Source organism: Pelophylax lessonae, assembly GCF_965119305.1.
Source record: "Pelophylax lessonae genome assembly, chromosome: 7".
NCBI lineage: Eukaryota > Metazoa > Chordata > Amphibia > Anura > Ranidae > Pelophylax > Pelophylax lessonae.
In genome coordinates, this window is record NC_138774.1 from 1,089,247 (window position 1) to 1,105,012 (window position 15,766).

Sequence of the window (15,766 nt, forward strand, 5' to 3'; positions counted from 1 at the left end):
TTCCTCCCAGTATAACACCCCCCCCCCCCATTCTTCTAAACAGAATAACTCCCTTCACCATCCTCCGTCCATCATAAACCACCCCCCACCATTCTTCCTCCCAGTATAACCCACCCCACCATCCTCCCAATCCAAACTCCACCCCATTCTCCCTCAAAATATAACTCCCCTCAACATCCTTCCTCCAGTATAACCCCCTCCCCCCCACCATTCTCCCTCCCAGTGTATATACCCCACCCCCTCTATTATTTCATCTCCCCATAAAAATGCCCTCCCCCATCACCATGCTCATCCTCCATGTTTAGCCCCCCATCTTCATATAACCACCAGCCACTGCCCCCCTATCTTCTCCATATCGCACCTTTCTACCCTCCCCCACCCCAGAACACCATTCACATTCTCTCCACTTACCACTCACCCCCTTCCCCAATTCCACCCAGGGTGAACCTTCCATAGGTAACCCCCCCCCCCCCCCCCAAGTAAAAGACTGCATTGTGTTGTGTGATCAGAATCTTTATTAGAAGCTAAATAATGACAGACAGCGGGGGAGGGGGAAGTACAGGTGTGGTGTAGAGCGAGGAGGCGGCGCACACAGGTTATACGGAAAGGGGGAGGGGTGCAAGATTATTGTGCGTTTCTAGCTGAGACAACCCCCTCCCCCACACACACGCACAGTCACACACACGTGCGCACACACACTCACGCGGCACACGTCCACACGCGGCCCTCTCCCGCTCGTCTCTCTTCCTCCTTTACAGTAATAAAAATATTCATCTGGGTTCTCTTGTATCCCCGAACCGAGATTGGGGGGGGGGGCAAATACTGCGACAGCCCCGTTCACCGTCCGCCCGCGGGGCAATAAACCAATGGGCTCAGCCGCTGGACCGTCCGCCTCACATCATCCCCATCTGCAGCAGAGAGTTGGCGTACATCATGGGCTTCACGTTGGGGTGCGGCTGCAAGAGAAACGGGAGATCGTTACTGGGCGCCATGACAACCGATCCCAACAACCAATCACAGACCAAGCGCTGCCACCGGACCTCTGGACTTACTGGAAGATCCAAATTCTGAGGGACACAGAAATCCAAAGGCTGCCGGGTTATACTGCCAACTACAGGAGGATTGGAGAATGGCAGGCAAAAAGGACAGGGGTCAGCCCTCTGACTCCTCCTACTACCAGCGGGAGTGGGAGGGACCTGTGTCACTCAATAAGAGACAAAAAATGGATTTTCCAGCAAGTAGATAAACCCCCTTTTTTTTTTTTAAATTAACCCCTGAGGGACCCGCCCTTTTTCTGACATTCGTTGTTGACACATAAAAATCTGTATTTTTTGCTAGAAAATTATTTAGAACCCCCAAACATCATAAATCTATTTTTCTTTTAGCAGAGACCCTAGAGAATAAAATGGCGGTCGTTGCAATTTTTGTTTGGCACAGGTTTAATCTAAAAATAAATTAAAAAAAAAAAAAAACATGATATCTACCCCCGTTTTTTTTATATAATATGAAAGATATATAAAGGAATAAAGCTGAGCTAAATTAGAAATCTATGTTAATACAACCTATGCATAAATGTGAAACAAACAGTGAACAATACGAATCAAACTGCGATACCACAGCATCAATAAAAAAATATCATAGTGTTCATAATTCAAAAATGATCGAAAAAGAGATAAAATCCAAACAAGAAGTGCAGAGTGCAAGAAACGGAAAACCTCCACCGCAATGAAGGGACTCCTTCCTCCATCAGTGATAAAGGTCAAAGCCACGCTATGCACTTACCAGAAAGAAGATGCAATAAAGCCCTTCAGTGAACTCCTATGGTATGGCTCCAATGGTAAACACTCTAGCCTCTTATGCCGGTCCAGCCCAGCGGCGAGCCGCGATAGGGAACCAGCACCGCAATGCGGACAACCCAAGTCCAGCACTCTCCAACATACACCATAAAAAGATGGAGGCCACAGATAGTGAAGTACGTAGGCACAAAATTTATTAAGTAAGGTAAACAACTCACATGGAATAAGAATAAAGTGCTATTTCCGGTAGAATCCAAATGACCGCAGCCGCCCGACTTCCGGGTCTCACGTGGTGACGTCAGGGATGGCGTGCTCATGTCACCACGTGAGACCCGGAAGTCGGGCGGCTGCGGTCATTTGGATTCTACCGGAAATAGCACTTTATTCTTATTCCATGTGAGTTGTTTACCTTACTTAACCACTTAAGCCCCGGAAGATTTTACCCCCTTCCTGACCAGGGCCTATTTTGCGATTCGGCACTGCGTGACTTTAATGGACAATTGTGCGGTCGTGCGACGCCGTACCTAAACGAATTTGACGTCCTTTTTTTCCCACAAACAGAGCTTTCTTTTGGCGGTATTTGATCACCTGTGCGATTTTTTGATCATGGCGCTATAAACAAAAAAAGAGCGTCAATTTTGCAAAAATAACAATATTTTTCACATTTTTTTATATAAATTCCCCCCAAAAAAAATGTATCAAATTTTTTTAACATTTTTGGCCAATTTGTTTTATGCTACCTATGTTTGGTAGCCGGGGATTTTCAACAGGGCGCCACTCCCCTCCAGCCGAGGGACGGTGCGGACGCCCCAGGACACGCTGCAATTGGACTCAGACTGCATCAACCTAGCCCTACTAACTGTAAGTTTATCATCCAACCAATGCTTTATTTTGCATTGTTGGATGTACCTTCATTACAAGTGCCCAAAATGCCTTCTACCAAGGCTGATCAGCACTAACTTTCTCACCAGGGAATTACCAGGATCCATGACCAGGGCTCCCCCTGCTGTTTGGTATCCGGAACTCCCCTCAATGTAAGTTCCTAACAATACTTCATACCAATACTAAAATCACTATAACTGTACCAACACAAACTACAAATCTACTCCACTATACAGGCTTAATGTAAAGCAAGAAAACACCCCTCACAGGCCTCCTTACCAACAATTGGATCACCACCAAGACCTTCACTGTAAGTGATGAGCACTAATTACCTTAGTGCTTTCTAAACAAAATAAACAAATTCTCAAAACAATTATCGTGATTCCATATGCTATACTTTCAGGTCACTGAGAAGGACTCTCTTCCTCCTCACACATATTGAGTGATCCCCTACGCCATGTAAGTCTGTTCAACATATATCTCCTCTTATACCCATACTTCAGCTGGCAATATCATCACTGCCTCTATCATATAATTCTACAGACAGCCTTTCCTCCATAAATCCTGTGTGAACAGTTTGGGACAAGCAATGGGAATTCCAAAGCCTGGGAATCGACCGCTTAGTCACATGTATGTGCTTACTTCATTACTATTCACTATTTTTTCAAATAGTGCTATATCATATATTTCAATATATACCTACTATATATTTTCCAGATATGGTGAACTCTCCACCGCTTCCTTGATAAAGGCAATATACTAATATGCCGAAACGCGTCGGAAGTTCGACAAGACACTCTCTCTCAACAAGCTCATATCCCTGAGCCCAAAAGACAGAGTTCCAAAAGTCACCATTTTCACTTTGTCACCTTTCGTTCCATTTTTTCACTTCTTCACATGGGTCTATAACCCATTGGCACCTATTGTCTTATTATGTTTGTATTATAATTTTTTGCATATCGCAAACCAATATATGTTTAATAAAACATACTATTTTTACTGAGCCCTTAAAGTCCCAATTCCTTTGACCTGAGGCACCAAAAAATCTTCTAAAAAAAAAAAAAAAAAATCACAAAAAGCGTATTTTGATTGGTTTGCACAAAAGTTATTGCGTTTACTAACAAAGGGAAAGATTGTCATTTTTGTTGGGTTTTTTTTAACGCGTAATGGCGGCGTTCTGCGATTTTTTTTTGTGGTACTGCGACATTGCGGCGGACAGATCGGACCCTTGACTGACATTTTTGACACTTTTGGGGTTACCAGTGACATTACTGAAGTAATCAGTGCTATACATATGCACTGTTACTGCAAAAATGACACTGGCAGGGAAGGGGTTAACTGTATTGGAGAGGGAGGGGTTAAGTGTGTCCTAGGGGCGTGATTCTAACTGTAAAGGGACATGGCTATTGGTGTAAAAACAAAGATCAACAGTCCTACATAGTAGAACCGTCTGATCTTCATTTTTACACAGGGGAGAATGACGGGCGGCTTGTTTACATAAGCCGCCTGACTTTCTCCCTTCACCGGAGCGATCGTGAGTGACGATCAGGTCCGCCGGTCACACGCACTGACTTGTCAGTGAACGAGCCGGGGCGGGCGCGCGCCCGCCCGCAATTGGCTAACACGTCAGTGACAGGTGAGTGACGTACCCCTACGTCACTCTGCCTGGCCGGGGCTGACCGCCGCAGTATATAGTCGTGCGTTAAGTAAGGTTAAGTAAGGTAAACAACTCACATGGAATAAGAATAAAAGCGTTATTTTCGGCAGAATCCAAAAGGACCGCAGCCGCCCGACTTCCAGGTCTCACGTGGTGACATGAGCACGCCTTCCCTGATGTCACCACGTGAGGCCCAGAAGTCGGGCGGCTGCGGTCCTTTTGGATTGCTCGCTGCTGGGTTGGACCGGCACAAGAGGCTAGAGTGTTTACCATTGGAGCCATACCATAGGAGTTCACTGAAGGGCTTTATTGCTTCTTTCTGGTAAGCGCATAGCGTGGCTTTGACCTTTATCACTGATGGAGGAAGGAGTCCCTTCATTGCGGTGGAGGTTTTCCGTTTCTTGCACTCTGCACTTCTTGTTTGGATTTTATCTCTTTTTCGATCATTTTTGAATTATGAACACTATGATATTTTTTTATTGATGCTGTGGTATCGCAGTTTGATTCGTATTGTTCACTGTTTGTTTCACATTTATGCATATGTTGTATTAACATAGATTTCTAATTTAGCGCAGCTTTATTCCTTTATATTGTTACTTGGTGTATTCCCACTATAGCTGCAGCTTTCTTCCCACTTTTTCACATTTTATATCACAATATTTGATTTGTTTAGTATATCAATTTCTTCTTCATCTTGTGTGCTTAGCACGGTTATTTTTTTGTATATAATATGAAAGAAGATGTAACGCCGAGTAAATGGATACCCAACATGTCAAGCTTTAAAATTTAAACTACAGTACTTAAAAATCTCCAAAAGGCGACACTTTAACTTTCTACAGGTTACCAGTTTAGAGTAAGGGCTCTTTCACACGGGCGGTCCGATCCGATCCGCCTGTCAGTTTTTTAGGCGGATCTGATCGGATCCTCCATGCAGCTCTATGGGGCAGCGGGTGTCAGCGGAGACACCTCCGCTGCCATCCGTATCCGATCCTGTGCTGAAATCTGGACGGATGGAAACCCTATTTTTCCATCCGTTCAGTAATCAGAGCGGAGCGGATCTGATGAGAGCGGACAAGCGGTCCGCTCTCATCCGATCCCCCATAGAGGGCAGCGGGTGCTGAGACACCTCCCTCTACGCTCTGCAAGCGGAGACGGAGCTGTCATCCACCCGGCTCAGCGGGGATCGCGGATCGATCCCCGCTGAGCAACACGGATCCGCCTGCGGAGGCGGACCGTGTGAAAGAGCCCTTACAGAGGGGGTCTGGTGCTAGAATTATTGCTCTTGCGCTGATGTTTGCGGCGATACCTCACATGTGTAGTGTGAACCCAATATACTTATGTGGGCGTGGCCTATGTATGCGTTTACTACAGTGCATATGCATGCAGGGACGGGGGCTCTTTAAAAAAAAAAAACTGACAGACGCAGCTTCAATCCTTCAGACCATTGGGCTTTACGCTGTCTCTCTTCAAGCGGAAACCTTTTTGGTTACGCCCCCTAGGGCAGTCCCAGAGGGTATACCATCACTTTCTGCTATAGGACTCCAGGTTTGTAACAAGCAGTGTCAGAAGAACAAATAACCCCAAAGAGGGGCGGGTGCTGTGTCCATCAATAAGGATTTTACCGTAAGACAAGCTTCATATTCTTCAGACCATTGCGATGTCTCAAAGCCGTGCAACATGAGGGGGTGGGGAAAAAAAAACACAGCAAACACAGAATTCCCAACAAGGCAAAACATAGCCAACCAGGAACAACAGGAGCTCAACCAGGATAGCTAACCAGGGAACAACAGGAGCTCAACCAGGAACAACTGGAGCTCAACCAGGAACAACTGGAGCTCAACCAGGAACAACTGGAGCTCAACCAGGAACAACTGGAGCTCAACCAGGAACAACTGGAGCTCAACCAGGAACAACTGGAGCTCAACCAGGAACAACAGGAGCTCAACCAGGAACAACAGGAGCTCAACCAGGAACAACTGGAGCTCAACCAGGAACAACTGGAGCTCAACCAGGATAGCTAACCAGGGAACAACTGGAGCTCAACCAGGAACAACTGGAGCTCAACCAGGAACAACTGGAGCTCAACCAGGAACAACTGGAGCTCAACCAGGAACAACTGGAGCTCAACCAGGAACAACTGGAGCTCAACCAGGAACAACTGGAGCTCAACCAGGAACAACAGGAGCTCAACCAGGAACAACTGGAGCTCAACCAGGAACAACTGGAGCTCAACCAGGAACAACTGGAGCTCAACCAGGAACAACTGGAGCTCAACCAGGAACAACTGGAGCTCAACCAGGAACAACTGGAGCTCAACCAGGAACAACTGGAGCTCACCACCAGGAAAAAAAATACACCCTCAAGAGGCGGTGGCCTCTGCAACCGCAGCCTGCAAAACTAAGCGGCCAAACGCTGCATTCGAAGATGCAAGTACATCCACCTTATAAAACTTTGTGAATGTTTGTACAGACGACCACGTAGCCGCCTTGCACACCTTAACCACTGATGCCTGATGACAGAAGGCCCAGCCAGGAGGCACTGAGCGCCCTCATAGAATGCGCCTTGACAGGGAAAGGAGGAACCTGACCCTTAATGGAATAGGCCTGCACCACCGTCTGCCTTATCCACTTAGAAATGGTCGCAGGAAATGCAGCCTACCCCTCACAGGGGTGGGGAACCTACGTCCCGGGGGCCGTATGCGGCCCTCAAAGTCATTTGGTCCGGCCCCCCGTGCAGCTGAGTCAATGTCTCTCAGCTGATCTGTCAGAACGGAGCCAATGCTTCCTGTATAGTTCCGGCTCTGTAGTGACAGTCTGAGTGAGTCACAGGAGGAGTGATATCAAATGCACTCTGCCTGTGACCAATACAGGAAACATCGCCTCTTCCTCCAGCGCGGCGCCGCTGCTAGCCAGCATTTCCCGCCAGCAACACACACAGCAGTACCAGCCAGAGTCAGCAGTACCAGCCAGAGTCAGCAGTACTCACAGCAGTATAAGCCAGAACCAGCAGTACCCACAGCAGTATAAGCCAGAACCAGCAGTACCCACAGCAGTATAAGCCAGAATCAGCAGTACCCACAGCAGTACCAGCCAGAGCCAGCAATACCAGCCAGAGCCAGCAGTATAAGCCAGAGCCAGCAGAACCAGCAGTACCCACAGCAGTACCAGCCAGAGTCAGCAGTACCCACAGCAGTACCAGCCAGAGTCAGCAGTACCCACAGCAGAACAAGCAGTACAAGCCAGAGCCAGTAGTACCCACAGCAGTACCAGCAGGAGTCAGCAGTACCCACAGCACAGTACCAGCCAGCAGTACCCACAGCAAAGTACCAGCCAGCAGTTCCAGCAGTACTAGCCAGTAGTACCAGCCTGAGCCAGCAGTACCAGCCAGCAGTACCTACAGCACAGTACCAGCCTGAATCAGCAATACCCACAGCAGTACCAGCCTGAGCCAGCAGTACTCACAGCAGTATAAGCCAGAACCAGCAGTACCCACAGCAGTATAAGCTAGAACCAGCAGTACCCACAGCAGTACCAGCCAGAACCAGCAGTACTCACAGCAGTACCAGCCAGAGCCAGCAATACCAGCCAGAGCCAGCAGTACTCACAGCAGTACAAGCCAGAGCCAGCAGTACCAGCCAGAACCAGCAGTACCCACAGCAGTACCAGCCAGTGTCAGCAGTACTCACAGCACAGTACCAGCCAGCAGTACCCACAGCACAGTACCAGCCAACAGAACCAGCCTGAGCCAGCAGTACTAGCCAGTAGTACCAGCCTGAGCCAGCAGTACCAGCCAGCAGTACCCACAGCACAGTACCAGCCTGAGCCAGCAGTACCTACAGCACAGTACCAGCCTGAATCAGCAATACCCACAGCAGTACCAGCTTGAGCCAGCAGTACCCACAGCAGTACCAGCCAGCAGTACCCACAGCACAGTACAAGCCAGCAGTACCAGCCAGCTGTACCCGCCAGCAGTACCAGCCAGCTATGCCCACCAGCATTACTCACCAGCAGTTCTTTTCAAAACTTACCACCACAAAGTCAACTGCGCTCCAGACTGACCGACGCAAACCTGGAAAACCAGTTGCGAGTAGCATCATCATCAATACCAGCTAACATCACACACCTCACCAAAGAGAAGCAGTTGCAGCCATCACATTAGGGGTGATTTAATTAAATGTTTGACCAAATATAACAGGCACATTTTTAAGTTGATAATTTTGTACGGCCCCACGAATGATTTTATAAATACCCAAATGGCCCTTGGCAGAAAAAAGGTTCCCCACCCCTGCCTTATGAGGTCCACCCCTAAGAACAAAGAATTGGATTTTCTAATCGGCTCAATCACCGCCAGGTACACCTGAATCGCCCTTACGACATCTAAGGCATGTAAGGCAATTTCCTTAGGATGTTTAGGCTTAGCACATAAGGGACGGTAGCATAATGTCTTCATTCAAATGAAACCCAGAGACAACCTTAGGAAGGAACGCCTGACAGGGTCATAACACCACTTTGTCCCTATGAATCACCAAGTAAGGTGACTGACAGGACAACACAGCCAACTTTGACACGCAACGTGCATAAGTAATAGCTACTAAGAAAGCCACCTTCTGCGACAGAGTGAGAAGAGGAATTTCTCGAATATTTTCAAAGGGAGGCTTTTGAAGCACCGAAAGAACCAAATTGAGATCCCACGGAGGTACCAGGGATCGCAACAGGGGAGCCAAATGGCGAACTCCCTGCACAAAAGTGTGAACCAAGGTCTTCACCACCAACGGTCCTTGGAAAAAAATAGCTAAGGTGGAAATCTGGCCCTTGATGGTGCCCAGAGCCAAACGTTGATCTACACCTAATTGTAAAACTCCAGCAGGCGACATACAGAAAAGGAGCGGGGAAAAACCCCCCGCGACTCAAACCAAGTAATATACAACTTCCAAACTCAATGATAAACCTTCCTGGAAGTTGATTTCCTAGCCTTCAACAGCGTAGGAATCACTGACTCAGACAGCTCTCTGTCTTTCAGCTTTCAATAGCCAAGCCGTTAAAGCCAGCGACCGTAAAGCAGGATGGAAGATCGGTCCCTGAGACAGGAGATCTTCCCTGAGAGGAAGTTTTCAAGGGACGTCTGCTACCAGCCTTACCAGGCCTGCGTACCAAGACCGGCGAGGTCAGACTGGTGCCACCGGAATGACTGGAATTCCTTCTACCTCAATTCTGTGTAGCAGTCTCAACAGAAGTTGTATTGGAGGAAAGGTGTAAATCAGACGATACTGACCCCAAGGGTCCACCAGAGAATGTGCGGCGTCGGCCAGAGGATCCGGAGACCTTGACACAAACCTCTGCACCTTCCTGTTGAGATGGGAAGCCAGCAGGTCCACATCAGGGGTCCCCCACCGAAGACACAGTTGATGAAATACCTTCGGGTGAAGAGACCATTCTCCCGGATCCAACGTCTGTCGACTGAGATCGTCCACTTGCCATTTCTCTACCCCTGGAATGTGCACAGCAGAGAGGGCCGAACATATTCTGCCCACCTCAAGATACTGACCACTTCCCGGGCCGCCAGGGGACTCTTTGTGCCCCCTTGATGATTGACATATACCACAGCCGTAGCATTGTCCGATTGAATCTGCACAGGGCGTCCCTGTAGACGATCCGTCCATTGAGACAGAGTCTGATCGCCCCAATTTCCAGGGTAATGATCGGCAACCTGGACTCCTCCCGAGTCCAGACTCCTTGGGTCGAACACACTCCTAAGACAGCTCCCCATCCGGATTAGACTGGAATCCATGGTGATTACAGTCCAATACAGGGGAAGAAAAGATTTTCCCAGACACAGAGCCACCATGTGAAGGAACTGGAGAGAGTCCAGAGAAGGGTAATAAAAATAATTAGGGGAATGGAGGACATCAGCTATGAGGAAAGACTACAAGCACTGAACCTATTCTCTCTAGAGAAGAGACGATTGAGGGGGGATATGATATCAATGTACAAATACTGTACTGGCAACCCTAGCATAAGGAACAAACTATTCAGAGAAAGGGAATACAATAAGACACGTGGCCACTCACTAAAACTAGAGGAAAGGCAGTTTAACCTTAAAATACGTAGGGGGTTCTTCACTGTCAGAGCGGTAAGGATGTGGAATTCTCTTCCACAAGCAGTCGTATCAGCAGGGAGCATCGATAGTTTAAAAAAACTATTAGATGGGCACCTTAAAGACCACAACATACAGGGGGCATACAATGTACAACATACAGGGGGCATACAATGTACAACATACAGGGGGTATACAATGTACAACATACAGGGGGTATACAATGTACAACATACAGGGGGTATACAATGTACAACATACAGGGGTATACAATGTACAACATACAGGGGGTATACAATGTACAACACACAGGGGTATACAATGTACGATTAACAGCAAACACACACATCATAGGTTGAACTGGATGGACTGATGTCTTTTTTCAAACTCACTAACTATAACATAGGAGAGACTCCCTCGACCCCCAACTCAACAGAATCAGTTTGTCTAATGACAGCGGATCCTTATTCTATTTGATCAGAATCTCCCTTTGCTAAGGTCTGGTGTGGAACTGCACAAACAGAACCGCCTCGAAAGGTGGAGACCATCAGACCCAGCACTTGCATGCAAGTCCTGAGTGATGACGATGGTTGGTCAACAAGAGCCAAAGAGCATCCTGTAGCTTCAGAAGTTTTGTCTGAGGAAGAAACACCCGGGCTGACAGTGAATCCAGCGTCAGACCCAAGTAGTCCAGCTTTGTGGAGACAGTGCCGATTTCTGAAAATTCAGTGTCCACCCGAACTCCTGCAGAGTTTGCACCGGAACGTCCAAGTCGGCTTCTAGAGCTGAGGAAGACTCTGCACTCAGAAGCAGATCCCAGTACCGCAATAAACAAGGCCACCACTTTCTTTGTGAACACCTGAGGAGCTGAGGCGAGACCAAAGGGTAACGCCATGAATTGAAAGTGCTCCTCGCCCACGGCTAAACAAAGAACACGCTGATGTATGACATATATTGGAATATGAAGGTAAGCGTCCTTGAGATTGATAGCAGCCAGCAGATCTCCTTGATGAAGGAAAGCTACTACCGCGTGGATGGACTCCATCCGAAATTTCTGAACCCGTAGAAAGTGGTTCAGAACCTTGAGATCCAAGATCGGATGAACCTTGCCTTCCTTCTGGGGAACTGTAAACCGATTTTTACTAAAAACCTTGGAAATGTTCCAACTCTGGAACCGGCACAATGACTCCTTGTGCTAACAGGTCCTGCACTGCCCCATAAAGGCCCTGTAGCCCATCGGGAGACAGGCGTAAGTTGGAAGGAAAGAACCTTGCCGGAGGCAAGGACCGAAACTCGATCTTGCAACCGAACCAAATCAGTTTGTGGACCCATTTGTCCTGAATGAGCAAGGTCCACGAATCCGGAAAGAAGCAAAGACATCCCCCCCTACCCCAGACGCGGGTGAGGGTGCCCCTTCAGGCTGGGGAAGGCTTATCTGTGGAACCAGATGGACTTACCATTCCAGGGTCTCTTAAAGCCTCCCGCAGTTACGGGTGGATATGGAGCCCTTTTCCTGTGATCCAGACGGACGAAAGGGCCGTTTGTGAGCCGAAAAGAAGGGACCCCATTTACGGCGAGGTTCCTTGCGCTTAGCCTGCAGAAGCAATGTGCTCTTGCCACTCGTAAGGCCCTTAATGATCTCTTCTATAGAGGCACCAAACAGACGGTAACCTACAAAAGGAAGATCAGTCAGCACCTTTTTAGAAGCCTGGTCAGCTGACCAGTACTTCAACCAGATCATGTGGCGAAGGCTCACCGCCGTCACAGAAGCCCTGCCGGCTAAGGAGGCCGCATCCAGGGATGCATCACAAATGTACTGTAATGCTTCGATCAACTGATCAGCCAGGTCCGCCAGCTCAGAAGGGTGTTGACTCCCCTGCAGATCCTGGCGCAAAATCTTAGCCAATTCTGTTAAGGTCTGGGGCACCAAGGTGAAAGCAAACACCGGTCTTAAAATGGAACCAGCCACGGTGAAGAGGTACCGGACCAGAGCCTCAGCTCTTTTGTTCATGGGGTCCTTAAAAGATGGGGAATCTTTCACCGGCAAAAGTGTGGCCTTATTTAGCCTGGAAACCTGAGAGTCCACCGATGGTGGAACCATTCGTTTCTTCAGAAGAGACTCCTCAAGGGATATCTCCTAGCAAAACGCTTAGGTATTCCAACCATGCGTTTCGCACAGCCCCACCGACTAGTGACAATCTCCTCAAAATAGGCAAAAAAGGGAAACACCCTAGTCACCCTGGACGATTTGCGGGTGCAGAACTGCACCGGCGTCGCCGACTCAGCTCAGCAAAAGATCACAATTTTTTTTGATCTGCTTTAACTACTTCCGGTCCGCGCTATAGCCGAAAGACGGGAGGCCGTCTTTAAACGGCCTCCCAGACATAGGCTCCCCGTGCGCTCCCGCGAGCGTGCATCGGGGAAAATCTGTGTCGGCCGTGTCCCTTGGACACAGCCAATCACAGATCGTGGTAAATGGCCAATCACAGCGGCCATTTACCACGTGATCGGCCCATGCAATGAGAGCAACAATTCTAGCCCTAGACCTCCGTCAACTCCAAACTGGTAACCTGTAAAGGCGTTAAAACATCGCCAATGGAGATTTTTAAGTATCGTAGTTTGTCGCCATTCCAGGAGTGTGCGCAATTATAAAGCGTTGACATGTTAGGTATTTACTTGCCGTAGCATCTTCTTTTATATTCTACAAAACAACTGGGGTAACTACTGTGTTTTTTTTTTTTTTTAATTCATCATCTGTATTTCCCCCCCCCCCCAAAAAAAAAAAAAAAAAAAACCCTGCATTTGCAAAAGCGCTGCGCAAGTAACGTGTGCCATAAAAAATTGCAATGAGAGCCATTTTATTCCCTAGGGTCTCTTCTAAAGAAATGTACAATGTTTGGGGGGTTAGGAGTAATTTTCTAGCAATACTGATTTAAACCTGTAAACAAAAAAGTGCCAGAAAAAGCCGGGTCAGCAAGTGGTTAAATTTAGCCGTATCAAAAAGAGGGTTTGGTGTAACCAAAAACCTGCGCAAATGGTTCAACCGTGTATATAAGAAAAATTATATATGTATATATGTGAATAAATAAATAATTTAATAAATAATTAATTATTATTATTAATTTAAAGGAATTGCTTCCTTATAGTGAGCAGCAACAAAAAAGCAAATGTGCTGAACGATTGTTTAAAAGAAGGAAAGTGTCGCGCTCAAACAAATATAAAGTGCCTGTGCAGATATTAAATCAACAATTCATAATTAGTACCAATCAAAATTCAAAACATCAATCAATCTGTGCCCAACATTAATGTAAAGTGCAAACAGTCCATATGCAGCATCAACCAGTCCACATATCATTGGTGTCACACAATGTGGCAGAGACTTGATAGTTAGTGCAGATTAAGCCTTCACCTCCACACTTCACCCAGTGATCTAGTAAGGTACTCCTTACCGGAAATATATGACCCCTTGATTATAGGGGGTCACATAGACATTTTCTCCAACTCAATGCACGATCCTCAGCTCCTCTGTCACACAATAGGTTCCAGCAATAAGCCTTTAGAGCATATCTCGGATCAGGTGGCAAACATGGGTGGAATGAAAAGAGACTCTCATGGTGCAGTAAATCAAAACATGTCGCTTTATTTAAAAGGAAATGCACTTACTAGAATCACCATAAAGAATCGCCTTTCTCATCAGAGTATACAGCGGGGTTGAGAGCACTGCCGATCGTACAGCGCTCCTCTAACCCGGAAGTGGCTACGGTCTCACGTTTCCCTTCCCGACGTACGTTTCGTTAGTACGACCTGACGTCATCAGGGGATCATGTGACCGTATGTTTACTTCTCCTTTTTATTGAGAGTAAACCACTCGGCATCCAATCAAAATCTCCTTAGTTCCTTACTCCACCCACATGACTCGGATCGGAATCATTACGGGGGCCTGACTAGAACAAAAAGGATAACAACATAATATTGCAGCATTATCGCCGCAGCTTCTCCCTTTTATTGGAAAGAGGGTAATCAGATCTGTACCAAGAGTTTCTTCAAGGACACGGATAGGAATAGTTATATTCCCACAAGAAGTTGTCATCATCCCAAGTGGCTGGGAGCTATACCGAAGGGACAATACATGCGCATAAGACGCAATTGTAAGAAAGAGGAGGACTATTTGACTCAATCTAATCTGTTAACATCTAGATTTGTTGAGAAAGGGTACAAATTGGAAGAAGTATTGAAAACAAGAGAACTTGTGCGACAAATGCCTAGGAAAGATCTGCTCAAAACAAAAAAGAAGAATAAGAATAGCAATGGAGAAACAGCATTCCTAACCGATTTCAACAGAGATTATAAAAAAGTGGAAGCCATTATGAGAAAACATTGGCCAATTTTGAAAAAAGATAAAACCTTGAACAAAATATTGCCGGAAAAAACAATTTTTATATATCGAAAAGCTCCGAATCTCAGACATAGCATTGCTCCAAATATACCAGACCCACCCACTAACAAATTAACATTTCTAGACCAGAATGGTTTTTTTCGTGCAAGAAAACTAAGAAAAATCCGAGGAAAACCACCACCTTCCAATCGAATGTTACTGGTCAGCAATTCAACATCAAAAAATTCATTTCATGTAGGTCCACCCACGTTACATACCTGATAAGTTGTCCTTGTGGCCTCCAATATATTGGAAGGACCACTAGACAACTATCGGTGCGTATTAACGAACATGTAAAAAACGTGAGGAAGGGATTCCCAAAACATAGCCTCTCCAATCATTTTCGCCTGTACCACAATAAGGATCCCTCAAAAATGACGTTTTGTGGTATAGACAGAGTAATAAATCATTGGAGAGGAGGAAACATGACCCAAAAAATATCCATTAATGAAATCCAATGGATATATAAAATGAACACATTGCAACCTTTAGGTATGAACATTGAGATAGACTTGAATTGCTTTATATCTAATTTTTAATATTTTAATTTTTTAAAAATATTTTTTAATTTTAACCGGAATTTAATTTTAAACTGTATAACCAAAATAATTTTAATTTATAATCCATCCCCAATCAAGGGTTTTAAAGATATTAAATAAATGTTTAAAGTATATGCAAATCTGCAATTTAGAACGTGTTATTTGAGACATTAAGATATTTAGTACACAAATGGTTAATGAGTCTAATTAGGTTTATGCATTTGTATTAATATTGTTATTTTAAGTAATAAATTTATTGTAACACGAGGCATTCCATTAAAAAATCCCAGTAAGCATAGTTGCAGTATAAGTTTAAAACTAAGCAAATTTTTGCATTGGGTTTAATATAAGCGTATGCTCCAAT

At 46.2% G+C, this 15,766-nt stretch overlaps 1 protein-coding gene across 1 annotated transcript in view; it reads right to left on the reverse strand.

Annotated features, from left to right (window-relative positions):
- Positions 1-492: 492 nt before the first annotated feature.
- The window catches only part of PPP5C (protein phosphatase 5 catalytic subunit), a 40,065-nt gene continuing 24,791 nt past the window's right edge, over positions 493-15,766 (reverse strand). Inside the window, exon 13 of the mRNA XM_082263754.1 lies at positions 493-956. Within this exon, the coding sequence (XP_082119880.1) occupies positions 894-956 (63 nt within the window). The 3' untranslated portion in view covers positions 493-893. The remainder of the gene's footprint in view (positions 957-15,766) is intronic.